General features: G+C 33.1%; 1 protein-coding gene across 1 annotated transcript; it reads right to left on the bottom strand.

Moving 5' to 3' along the window:
• Positions 1 to 6277: 6277 nt before the first annotated feature.
• LOC119662675 (hexokinase-1-like) lies at positions 6278 to 7990 on the bottom strand. The gene is made up of 2 exons (XM_038072354.1): positions 7086 to 7990; positions 6278 to 7026 (listed from the first exon to the last, which is right to left on the bottom strand). Exons 1-2 carry the CDS (start codon positions 7936 to 7938, stop codon positions 6521 to 6523), a joined length of 1359 nt encoding a protein of 452 aa, XP_037928282.1. The 5' UTR covers positions 7939 to 7990; the 3' UTR covers positions 6278 to 6520.
• Positions 7991 to 14398: the final 6408 nt, after the last annotated feature.

Genomic DNA, 14398 nt, shown 5'->3' with positions numbered 1-14398 from the left:
ATAGAGTTCTCTTTCTTTTTCCTCTATGATTTTTGAGGCTGCGCCTCTACTTGCAAGTTTGTACCAGCATGTCCTGGAATCCATATTAGGTGCACCTGTTTGTTCCAGTCAAATATGTTCAGCTTGTCAATGCACTCCCATACCAGTTTAGATGATACCTGGTAGGATATGAGTGCCATTATAGCTGCCTGGCTGTCACTCAGTATTCCGATTTTACGATTCCAGTAGTTACGTTCAAGGTCGAAACTGGCGCATCAATATATCGCGTATATTTCCGCTTGAAAGTTAGTTGTGTTATTTAAAATGTAGATTTGATTTAAAAAAAATTTATGAAGTGTCTTTCCTAAGTTGCACTAAATAGCAGTAGATAATAGATAAATAGATAAATATTTAATATATTAATAGATAAATATTTATTAATTAATACAGTAAAAGCTGTCTTTAGTGGAAGTTGATCGAACCAACAATTCAGTTCGTTTAGGTTAAATAATTGTGGATTAGCTTCACAGCAAAGTTATAAGAAATTATCTTTTTAAAGAATCGTTGACTCAATTAGGTTTCACTGTAGTTGAATTTTTAGTAACAACTATAGATTTTGATAATGCGCATACTGCCTGTCATTTTTTTATACAGGTATTGGATCAGTTGTCGCTAGTAAATGCGCCTTAGCATTTATGTGGCAACTAAGTCTATCTTAGTGTAATTTGGCTTTGCTATGAATTTCTTCCTGTACCATTGACACTCCGAGGTCACGATGTAAGTCAGAATTTCTCACGTACCATGGCGCGTTTGTTACACTCCGTAGTAAAAAATTTTGAAATCTTTGAATGATGGAAAATTGTGTTCTGCTTGCGCAACAACCCCATAGCTGTATTCCATATGTCCAGATTGGCATTTGTTTGTATAATACAAGTTTATTGTAAAGCGATAGTTTTGATTTTTTGCCGATTAACCATTTCAACGATTTGAATTTAATATCTAATTTACTTCTTTTCTTTTTTATGTGCTCGCTCCATCTTAGTTTAGCGTCCAAAGTCATACCCAAGTATTTCGCAGTATTCGCGTGAGGGATTTGTGCTTCATCGATATAGACAGGTATATGACTGATGTTTCGATTTGTGAAATTTACATGCACTGATTTTTCTTAATTCAGATTCATTTTCCATTTCCTTGTCCAAGCAATGATACTGTCCATACTATTTTGCAAATTATTAGTTGCTATTACTGCGCTTTCTCCAACTGCAAGGAGTACAGTATCATCAGCAAATAGTTGCTGTGAACGTTGTTGCACTCGTTGGCAGGTCGTATGTATAAATAAGATATAAGAGGGGACCCAAGACACTACCTTGTGGAACTTCAGCGTTAATTTTATGCAGTTTGTTATAGGCATCACTGTGTTTTACTTGAAAGTAACGGTCAGATAGGTAAGAGGAAATTACGTCATAATACTCCGTTGGTGGAATATTTTTTACTTTGGTAAGCAATCCGGAATGCCAGACTTTATCGAAAGCCTGCGAGACATCTAAAAACACAGCTGAGCAGATTTTTTTTTCCTCAAGAGCTATTTCTATTACATTGGTAATCCTGCGGACTTGATCTATAGTGGAGTGATTGCACCTAAAACCGAACTGATGTAAAGGAATTATGTTTTGACTTTCAATCAGAGGAAGGATTCTTTTAAGTAAGATTTTTTTAAGTATTTTTGAAAGTACAGGTAGAAGTGCTATTGGTCTGTTACCACTGACGTCATTAATATACTTTTCTGGGTTAAGGACCATGATAATTATAGCATTAAATATATTCATAATTTTGACTATGCATTTTGTAGGAATTTCTTTTAATACTTCAGCACTTATCTATTTATAACCTGGGGTTTTGGGTTTTTTTTAGCTTAAGTTCATTTTAATAATCCTCATTACCAAAAGCTCAGTGGTTGGTGGAATACAGGATGAATTTGTTGTCCTAGGAGGGCAGATTACTGCATTGTTAACGTAATCGTCTATGGAAAACACTTTTGACAGGTGTTCGGAAAATACCTCCACTTTTTCTTCATCGCTTTTAGCCCATTGATTAGCGTGATTTTTAATTGGAGCTTTGTGTACTAAAGGTCGCTTAAGGTTTCGTGTGCATTTCTAGAGAGAATAGTTGGTAGCACGATCATTACTTAAGTTAGATAGGTAGCAGTTGAATTGATTATTTTTAAATTGCTTGATTTTTAGACTGAGTTCTTTTGCAAGTCTGTTAAGAATGGTTTTTTCTGCTAGAAATCTGGATTGCTGCCACTTTTCCCGCATATTTCTTTTTTCCCGCATAAGATCCACAATAGCTTTTGGATATTTATGAGGATAGGTTGCATTCCTTTTTTCACTTTCAAGATTGTTTTCACCCCAAATTTCGTTTCGAGTGATGGTGTTTTCGTTAGGGATTCTTCTGAAGTAACTCCAATCTGTGTACTTATTTTCAAGTTTTAGACATATTGTATTTATTAAGGCAGATTCAAAGAGGGTTATGGAGAGAGGGGAATGGTCGGAACTTAGTTCTGCTCCATGTGTTATTTTTAAATTGTAGGACGAAATTTGCTTAGTTATAAAGAAATCGAGTAGATCAGGCACCTTTGTTGCGTCAGTTGGCCAGTAGGTTTGGATGACATGCATTCACAGCCAGTTTGCTGTATAGCTTTCAGGAATTCTCTATCTTTTGTTATAATTATGCGAGAGACCCAATGCTTATGCTTAACGTTGATATCACCACCCATAATGAAGTGATGCTTATGTGTTTTTATAAGATCTTTGTATTGTTCGGATTTAATTGAATGTCTTGGAGGACTGTATATCGATGTTAGTAGTAATTTGCTTTGTAACTCAAGGACAACAGTAATTGCCTGAAATTCCTCTTTGGATATTTTTGTAGTCTCGTAGTATTTTAACAATTTCTTAATTAAAATAGCACTTCCTCTGCGAGCACAATTACTAGGATGGACTGCGTTGTATACTTCGTAAGTCTTTAGTTTAACATATGTTTGGTTAGTAAAATGAGTTTCGCTAATTAAGCAAACATCAACATCTTTGACTAATATGGCTGTTTCAAGCTCTCTAAGGTGTTTAAGAAGACCGTTGGAGTTCCAAAGCATTATTTTTATATAACAAAGCATTATTTGTTTTATTGAGTTTTTGCTCTAGCCTAGTCAAGCGTTTGTCTAATGCTTTATAAAAGTTTTCTTGAGTGGTGATTTTTTCTTAGTTAGTGTTTTGCAATTTCCATCGCCCTCAGTGTTCCGAATATGTATTTTTATTATTCAGCGATTTTGGGTTTTTATTCAGAACATCAGTTTGATTATTTTCAGATTGGTTTCCAGCTTTCCAGGTTTCCAGGTGTCTACCTTTGTTTAGTTCAGCAATTTTTTTGTTTCTCAATTTTTGAAGTTCTTTCGGTAGTATACAACCTCTAGAATTAGCCGGGTGTCCCTCACCGCAGTTGCAACATATTGGTTAGTGGTGATCAGGTTTGTTGCATTTTGCAGTACTGTGACTTCTAGCACATTTAACACTCCGAACTGATTTGCCGCAATAATTTTCTGTGTGACAATATGCTTGGCATATTTTACACTGTGGTATTTCTTTTGAGTGCTTCATTGGTTCAATTTTAACAAAACATGATTTCCACTTGTTGACCGCGTTCACGATATTAAAACCTTTCTGTTTCGAATCGAATACAATATCGACTGGGTCACATGAATGAGGAAAATTTTTTGCAATAACCTTTAATGGCCGGAGATACTTGTTTCCGTACGAATACCAGGCCGCTTTTTTTGAAGACAGCACTTTTGTAACAGCTCTGTAGTTGCCTATCTCCAATGTTCGTACGGCTTTACGCTTTTTGCTTGGCTTTTTCTTCAAAATCCAATCTGTTTCTTTAGCAAGTTCCTCCTTATTAGTCTCGTATGTGAGTCTTTCAATTTGTTTTTAATTTTTTCTGTCTGGAAATCTTGCACTTGCATTTTGTTATTAATACAAACACACAAAAAGGAACCTTTTTGAACAAAAAACAATTACAAAAAGATAAAAGTGCACAAAATATTAATTTGCAAGGAGCTCAAACAGCTGATAAAGACAGCAGATTAATGTTTAAAGTTCAAAAAAAAAAGTGAGTAAACATTCAAACATAATAACAGTGCGGTATTGGGTATATAAACAAAACAAAAAAGTGCTGACAGAGATAGCTATTATTTTAGTAAATTTCAAAATGCACTAGACGTAATCTCTTCTGGGCAGCCAACATATTGGCCTGCCGATAATAATAAAATACCAGACCTAATGGACTCTGTCGTAACCAAAGACGTAAGCAGAAATTTTATCTCATCATTTACAAGCTGCGATTTGTCTTCTGGCCATTCTCCAGTTACATTTGGCTTACTTGATGGTCCTTATTTATATGACTGTTCCTATAGCCTAACAAGTACCAGAATGAACTGGCTAAAATATAAAAAGTACATTAGTTCACACATACATACAAACTACAAAACAAAGTGCAAGTCTCATATTAAGGATCTCGGTTTTAAACTCAATTCTGTTTTATACAGCAGAAAATTCCACCCCTAAGGATATTAAGACTTACATCTCCAATAAAGTACTTACAAATAGTGACATAGATAATCTAGTTTTACAAAAACGTAGATTAAGGCGCGAATGGCAAAAATGTAGGTCCCCTGTGGCGAAAACCTTATTCAAGGATGCCCAAAGGCGACTGCAATAAGAAACTGTTTCGGAAACTGAGAGCGTTACGATGAAGAAAAATCTAACGCATATGCTGATCACCCAAAAGATATGTTCCATCCAAATCCTGCAACAGGAAATCATGAGTTTCCCACTCAGCGACTATATGTACCGTCTATTAACATGAAAATTACGGCCAATGATCTGGTTCAAATAATAACCAACAAGCTATTTTGCAAAAGGCACCGGGATATGTTAAAATCGCACCCACATGATTTTATCACAAGATTTTTTAATGCCATTATTAAATTGGGCTTTTACCCAACAGAGTGGAACACATCCTTGATCATATTGCCCCTTCATACAGGCCAATAAGCTTGCTGTCATGGCTTTTAAAACTCTAATTTTTTTCTTCGCCATAAGCGGTCCTTAACGTTGTTTCACAATTTTTGCTTTCAAACGATCCAATAATGCCGTGTAGTAGTTACTATTGATGGTTTTTCCCTTTTCGAGATAGTCAATGAAGATTATTCCATGTGCATCCCAAAATAATGAAGCCATAACCTTCCCAGCTGACTGTTGTGCCTTTAGACGCTTCGGAAGTGGTTCACCGGCTGCAGTCCACTCGAAGCAAAAAATCTGATTTATTATGTTAAGTGTAAACATGGCCAAAAACTCCTCTCAATGATCAACGCATTGTTTTTGATGGGCTGTGAGTAAACGCGGCACATACTTTGAAAAGAGCTTTCTCATGGTCAAATGTTTGTGAATAATTGTAAACACACTGCCTTCTGATACCTTAACGGTCTCAGCTATCTCACGCAATTTCAATTTACGATCAGATACAACCAATTTCTAGACTTTTTTGATGTTTTCTGGAGTAACCATCTCATTTGGACGACCAGAACGTTCATCATCATCGGTGTCTGTACCACCACGTTTAAATTCAGTAAACCAATAACAAATGGTTTTTTTAGATGGAGCAGCAGATAACAGTTTTAAAGCCATTGCTGAGCTTGTACAGTATTTTTTTTTTATCAAGAAGCAATAATAAATTAACACAGGAAATTGTTTTGAATCCATTGTTTTGAAAATAACAAAAGTAGCTTCATTTAAATGACTGTCACTTTTTCCTGACTAATCGAAATGTCATGAAATTTTACACATAGTCTTTTGAAGGTTCGTACTTCAAAACGTCATATGGATTTGACAATGGCAGCGCCATCTGTGTGTCAGTAACGCGTATATTGAAAGATGTGTTATTTATGATCTTCATCTTGTCTTTCCCGATTTATTACGTTCCGAATGCAAAACTTTCTTTGTCGTTTTATCATTGTTCATTCTTGCAACATGTCATACTCTACGTATTCTTCGTAATTTTATTAGTCTTACAATATTGTAGTGCTCAGTTAGTATTAATCTTTTAAATGAATGAAAGTAATTATATTTCAATAGTTTGAAATAAGTACAGTACTAAAAGGACAACAATTTGCTCTAATATTACTTGTTAATGTCAGAAATCAGTAGTGAAACGCAATCATTTTTTTATGGATTTGTTTACTGAAGCAAATTTATTACATTTATGCATTCTTCAAATATTTTTGACATGGCATTTTCTACGGCCGCTCTTTTCTTATTAGAAACTGTGATTTTACAACAATAGAACAATATTACGGAAATACTTAAAATCAAATGAGGTGAATAATATATTTCCACAATTTATTTTAAAAATAATCAACGATTTTCTGTATTTTATTGATGAACTTGGTGTAATGCAGTGAAGATATCATCATTCATCATAGTTCAGTTTATCTTATGGTTGCCTTCCATTTACCATAATCACCGAGTAACGCTGGACCACATGCAGTGTTGCCATCAACGCATACAAACTCATAGGAGATTTTGGGACACACAAAATAGTCCATTACCTTACGCAAATGTTTCTCATAACTTTTGACTTCTCTGAATACATCACCATCGACAGCTATGGTAATGTTTGCTTCGGCGATCTTGTTTACTAGAACACTTAATGGAACTGCAACTATATAAGCAGCTCGTTTAATAATGACTGAGCAGATACCTTTCAACGCACATAAATCATCATAGGATATTTGTCGTGCTTCGAACTTATCTAAAAGATGTTTAATATTACTCATGCCGCACCTCTCAAGATAGCCCATCAATTGTAAAGTCAATGCGTTTTTATATGATATAGCATCAATTATTTTGACTTTATCATAATTTTTTTTAAATATGAGACCCTTGATCATTGTATCTGTCAGTACTACACGCCACATCTCAATTATGTATTTTCCTTTACGATAAGAGCATATTTTGAATAAGGAATGTTTTTATAATTATGACTACTATTACCTGAAACCAGCTTGTTAAATAATTGCTTGCCTCTATTAGAGCTCATTTCATCTATATATATATCATGTTTGTTAAAGAAATATTCTAAGTATCCTTTTTCACCGAGTGCACCCCATTCTATATTTATTAACATATTACTTTTCCTTTTGTATTCAGTGTCAGCGCGCTCTACGCATTTTAGTGCTTCAAAATAGCAAGCATTGCAATAATCTCCATTGTGAAGTCCGATTCTCACATTTTTTGCATTATAAGCACCGAGGAATGCCGCATTTGTAGCGTCATTCATCATAGAAATCTTACCAATTTTAATTGTTTGCAGTTTGTCGATAGTTTTCTCAAGCAATAACCCAACGTCAACGTAAGGCTTGAATCTAAGATTAAATTTTCCAAAGTTCTTTATAACCTGAACCCCACTCAATGATCTGTAATAACATGGTAATGGAAATATGACTCCAAGCGGTATTTCTGTTTGTGGTAGACTTGTTATATCATAAAGAAAACTTTCGAGGCAAAATGCAACGTATGTGAGCAGTTTCTGTAACGAGCAACGCGTATATTTATCAGGTAATTCATAAACTTCAGTGACTTCCTTATGATCGCCATAGGACATTAATACAACAAGTGACACCCTAACCTGTGTCTCATTTATAACAATTGTCAAAGATCTTCCTCGTTCATAACCCTGTGGTAGGGATGTGATTGCTGTCGGAATGCACATCAAGTCCGACAAGTGAAATAAATTTTTACTAAGACTTCGCTTTAGTTCACCTGCGAAATACAAATAAAACGAATGAAGTCTCTCTAAAGGAACTTCAAAATCTTCGAGATACTTTCGAAACACTGAAGTAGACATGTCAAAATTTCATAAGGATTGCTAAAGATGGCCAGAAACAAAAATTTAAATATTAATTTAAACAAAACTATTTTTAATAAGAAATGTTTAACTTGTTATTATATATATTTATTTATTTGAAATTTTGACATATATATGAAATATTTTTAACATTTAAGCCAAACAAAAAGTTGATTCTCATTTTATTCCTATGTGGAGACACATTTAAATTTTTAATTATTTATAGTCTATTCATTATGACTGTTCCCTTTGTTTACTTTAAGCCACCTTTCAAATGAATGTAACTCACTTCGGTAGCAGTAGGTAGGAAACATCAAAAGCCATAGTGTCAGACTTGAACACATTAAAATTACCTCTTAGGAATGAGTGGAGAAGATTTCTATAGCAATGTGGCAACTTCATTCCAGTAATTAAGAAAGAGAGGTATGATAAAGAGGCTTAAAACCTAGTGATCTAGGTTTATCTAAGTCCGAAAGATCGGGCGTAGCGCAGTTAAAAGAGGAATAAGTACAGGGGTTACTGCACTAGCCCGACTGTTGCACTAGTGGTAGATTCTGTGACCGGGGTCATGAGAGGCCCGGGTGTAGAGTGGCGTGATGAGTACAATTCAATCCCGCTTGACGAATCAAAGCGTGAGGTTTAAAACGTATGGCTTGGATGAGGTCTGTGAGCAGAGTGCTGGACGTACTCACTTATGTATAGTTAATGGCGTTAAAGTTTCTATAAAAATGAACAAACACATAAGTATTAGAAATATACAAAAATAAAATTAAAATAAAATCAAATTAAAAGTTACAAATTAAATAAAAATATTAACTATCTATTTTGTTCTTATCTGTAACGGTCAAATCAGTGTTAAACGTTAAGTTAAGCACTCACACAAGGCTTTCCAAGTACATGAAAGCCTTGTATGAGTATACAACCTTTAAAGATATCATTCGAATCATGCAAGAATACCGAATATACCATTCACGTGTTCAAAATTTTAACAAAATTTATAGATTTTGTGTTATAAGCAGGGGCGCATTTATAATATTGATAAGAATATGGATGAGGACCAGGGGATACTTAGGTGTGTATAGGATTATACTAAAAAATTTGTGAAATTTGTCTTTAATGGATTAATGGATTCATTCAATGGATTAGAATAAGGATTAGAGAGTTGGGTCAGAAGGTAAAATATTTTTTACCGAAGCTTTTTTGCAGTGCACGCAATTATTTATTAAATTATTATTTATTATTATTATTTATTATTATTATTTATTATTATTATTTATTATGATTATTTATTATTAGTATTATTTATAAAATTTATATGTATGAATACAATTTTTACTCAAAAACTACAACTAATACTGGATTGACAAGAGAGTGTGAATTGTAATTTTAGTTGTCACATCAAATTATTCTTGATTTCGACAGCAAATAAGGTCTAAATCTGGTAGATTTGTATTGAAATTTTGATTGCTGAAAACAGAATTGGTTCATGATTTCGATAAAATCAAATTGATTCTAACTGGAACAGTTCACTGTAGTACAGTGTTGGCCAGTACACACTCTTGTTATTGTGCATAGCTTAGAGGAATTAATGAAATTTTTATACAAAATAAAACAAAACTGTTATTTATCATATGTATATATCATATATGGAAAACATTTATCATGCGTGTGTATCATATGTAAATATTTTGTAAAAGTCGTTAAAAAGTGTGAATATATGATAAATCTAACTACAATCATTTTTCGTGTGAATGGACATTTTTGCTTTTTGATTTCAGATATCAGTTTAAAATTGTTGACAGATAAAGTTACAAACAAAATTCTCGTACGAATGCAATATAAATCTGGGCCTCTTCTTTTGTAAACATATCACAAAAGAACAGCTTATCTTAAAAATAATATAAAACAACAACACTGCTGGCTTATTTAGTCCAACTTTTTTGAAATCCCTTAACTAATAAGCAGCTCAAATCGCATGGTTGCCAAGATTAAAAATTTGTCTAATGTGATTGATTTTTAGAAGTATGTACAAAATTTTCAATTAACTGTCAACAAATATTTGACAAATAAAACTAAATTTAAAAAATTATAGCCAATTCTTGAAAAAGTCTGAAAATACTCTAATTAACCCCGCCATAACAATCCTCAAGTCCACTTCTGGACTTAAGGTCCGTCATCTACTAAAAGAAAAATAAATTATATGTTTTTTTTAGCCTAGTTAAAGCCTAGTGTGGGGTAGATATAAACCCCCCAGCCATTATAGAGTAAAAGTGCGTAATAGCACTAACTCAAGAAGAAGAAGAATCAAGAATCAAGAAGAAAATACAATTATTATTTATAGTCATGTAAAAAATAAAATATTCTTACACATAATTGCAAATAATAATTATTCCTTTTCGAAATTCTAACCTTATATTTTATCACGTCTTTTGCATATATAAGGCTAACATAATTTTCGGTTCCTCCAGAGTTGCCACAGAAGTAGTGCTTATTTTATGTTGTTCTTTTGCGTTATGTTTACAAAAGAAAAAACCTTCTATAGCATTTTTTAATAGCTATTTTTGAATATTGATAAGTTATTGCAATATTTGCAACAAATTATTAACGACATTTTAAGAAATATTAGTTAAGCGTTTACACTGGCTAGACTTTAGCAAGATTCTTAAGTTTGATGGTATTACTTTCGAAATTCGTTTTCGAATTTAAGCTTATTTTAGTTTGAAGGAAAAATTTTTCAAGTCTCTAAGTAAAAGTCCAGCTAGTGTAAATGATGTATAAAAATAAAAGACAAATATAACAGAATGGTGTAGTTTTTATCATCTTTTTAATATATATATATATTGTGAAGCGAGGAATCTATAACCTTTATTCTCCCTCCCATTTACTGAATGTGCTGCTGGTTATTAAAATAGTTTTTTTTTCAAAATATTTGCTCTCAAAGTAATTACTACCAAGATAACCTCTTAGTACTTCAAATTTATATTTTTTTATCACAACTTTAAAGTATTTGAAACAAAACCTAAAAATTGCAACTATGTAGGAGTATATCCATTTCCAGGAACTACAACTAGAACCACTTACACAACCGCTGACACAATTAACACAACTAAAACAACTCCGTAACTGTGTAGTCATAATCGTTATAACAACACTTAAACTTGCTGCTTTAATAGTCATCATCCCAGGGATGAGGCTGTCATTAAGCTTTTGTTTACTGTGCTGTGTTTGGGTGCCGGATAGGCGTACATAATTTTATTTATCTGCAAACACATCATCCTGCATGTGTGCGAGCGTGTGTTTGCTCCCGTGTTTATCTGAGCAAATAGACAGACATTTTGCTAATATTTGTGAAAACCAAATTGAGATAGTCAAATTATTCGAGGCAATTGATTCGGTAATTTTTTCCTGTTTATTTACGATTCGATAGGAAGAAAGGTCATGCACAGCATGGTTTATTCGGAAATTTCTGACATAACTCAAAGCTTGATAGCAGCAAATACTGCCGCCACTAAATTAGTTGCTTCAACTAAATTAGTATTTTATGCTGCAATTCATAGGTAAATACATAAAAGTTAGGTAAATAAAGTTTACATGCCAGCAGAAATGATTAACATTTGTTTAGTGAGGTTTGATATATTTGATGTTTTATTAAATATTGACTCGTCTACTATTTAAAAACATTTTACATTTTAATTTGCTCAAACAATAATATATGTGTTATTATGTTATTTTGAAAACAAAATATAGTAGTATATACTCGTATGTATGTATATGACATATAGACGTAGGTATGTACGAGACTTACGCAAACAATAAATTTTATGTTTTATGATTTATGGAAAAATATTTGTATTTGGATTTGGGTTTGGGTTTGGGTTTGGATAACAAGAATTTATGAAATTTTGTCACAAACTGGAATTCATGCAAAAAAAAAATACAAAATTTTTCTCAATTAAATTATTGATAAATTATGCATAAATTATTTTAACAAAGTGCGGATAAGGTAACAATTGTACAAATTGTATTACTCTTACATAAAGAAAATGACTCCAATGTACCTACAAAAATGTTGAAACTCCATAGCAAATTTGGCACGTAAATATCATCCTCGGATGTTCCTGTTACACTACGACTCTGTCAGTTCGAAGTATTCTCTCTGTTGTTTTGTGCCCAATAAATTTTCAGTTGAATAAATCCTTAAATTCTTGTAAATTATTCTTACAAGCAGTTGAGTTGTTAAATGATCATGTTTACATGGAAAATAGTTGTCTTTTATGTGCAAAGATATTGTAGAAAAACACAATAATTTATTGGCGTTTATCGTTTACGTGCATCTGCACAGCAAATTTACTATTGCCTAGCAATTACCTGTACACTTCAATAGTTCGGATATGTAAACTTTAATACTGAACTTCCAAACTTAGCAGATAAAATGATATAAATTTACTTACTTACACATAAACTTATAGATTAATGTGCGAAAACATTTTCTTATTCCAACGAAATACAAATAACCATGTAATTACAACATTTGTAAAAAATCGCAAGGATTGAGTTATATAAATTATTATATAAACAATTGTTATGGTTTTATTAAATAATGGAATAATAATATGTTATTGAAAAATACTATTTAAAAAATATCAGTTCCTAAAGCAATAAAGTAACTTTATTCAGACATTTAATATATCCTAAATAGGTACACTAGTACAATATTTTCCATGTCATCAACAATCGTGAGATTTGAGAAACCAATTCTACGAATTTTAAACTCATCTCCACAGACATTTCAAAATTCAATGCTTAAAAATTAAAACTAAGGCTCTGTTTATAACGCGTAAGTGGAGACAGAATCCGTCAAGAGTGAGAGTGGGTGATATGGTGATAAACTGGGAGGATAGCGTTAAATATCTCGGCATCACGTTGGACAAACGATTCACATGGCTTAAACATGTTCAACTGAAAAGAATTAGCTGCGCCAAAATTCTTCATTACCTCCAACCGCTATTTAGAAATGAAAATCTCAATGCTAAGAATAGGAAACTGATATATAACCAAATAATTTGTCCATCACTTCTATATGGTTGTGTAGCGTTTAGCAAAGCTTCAAACACTACTATTCACCAGTTAGAAATTGCACAAAGCCAGGCTCTGAGAAGACTTTTCAAAGTTCCTTGGTACATTAGGACGAATGACATCCTCAGGGACCTCAAGATTGATCCCGTCAAAAAATACATAAAGGATAGAGCCCTAAAATTATTTACGAAATTTGACAGCCTTATTAACACAGCGTTATCAAATCTCAGAATCTCAGAATCTCAAAGAGAGGTTTTGTAGAAACCTCGCAGTTAATAGAGAGTAAAAGTGCTCAGGTGCACTGACTCAACTCAACTAGCCTCAACATAGTAAAAATTAAATAAAACTAAATTAAATGAAATGAAATTAAATAAATAAAACAAAAAACCAACAAGTAGCTCGTATCCGAGCTAAATAAATACAAAAATAAACAATTTTCTAAACAAATTACTTTACATTCTAATACGATGCCATGTCAGCGACATTTCGCCGTTTTAGTCTTCTTAGTTGTCCATACGAGGTTATGATGTTAACACCTTCTGTATGTTGCTGCAACCTCAGTTTGTGATATGTTGCTTTCTTCAGTGACTGTGGACCATTTTAGATAGCGGTGTATACCGCTGTTCCTAATGTAACATGACACTTTTAAAATGTTCCGTAGAACCTTGTTCTGGAAACGTTGGATTATTCCGACGTTACTTTGGCTAGCGCGTCCTCATAGTTCAGCGCCATACGACCATACAGGTTTCAAAATTTTTTATATAGTAAAATCTTGTTTTACATAAATAGTGTGGATTTGCGACCAAACAGTCATTCCATTTTTCGCAACTTAATATCAAGCTCGTCTCGTTTCTTTTTTATGTGTTCCTTCCATAGAAGTATGGTGTCCAACGTTATGCTAAGAAATTTTGCAGTGTTGGCAAATGGTACATTGAATCGATATAGGAAAGTATTGTATTTTTTAATTTGTAAAATCAATATGAACAGAATACAGCTTGATAAGCCATCTTTTTGTCCGATTGTCTAACGAATCTGTAGCTGTTTGTAGTTTGGCTATTGGTGCTTCAACGAAGTCAGCAATCGCCAAAATTGCAGTATCATCTGCAAATGCTGCAATTTTACTTTCAGATGTTATTGGCAAGTCCATTGTGTAAAGCAGATACAGTAGTGGACCGAGTACACTGCCCTGAGGTACACCAGCTTTTATCGCAGAAAGATTTGAATAGCAGTTTTCGTGTTTTACATAAAAGAACCTCGAGGTAATGTAAGACTTCAAAATCGCAAAATATGACGACGGCACACATGTTTCTAGTTTATTCAAAAGACCTTTGTGCCAGACTTTGTCGAAGGCCTGTGCGATATCGAAGAATACAACAGAACACAC

Source organism: Teleopsis dalmanni, chromosome X, assembly GCF_002237135.1.
Source record: "Teleopsis dalmanni isolate 2A chromosome X, ASM223713v2, whole genome shotgun sequence".
Lineage (NCBI taxonomy): Eukaryota > Metazoa > Arthropoda > Insecta > Diptera > Diopsidae > Teleopsis > Teleopsis dalmanni.
Note: the sequence above shows the minus strand (reverse complement) of the source record. Positions and strands in the feature narration are given on the sequence as shown.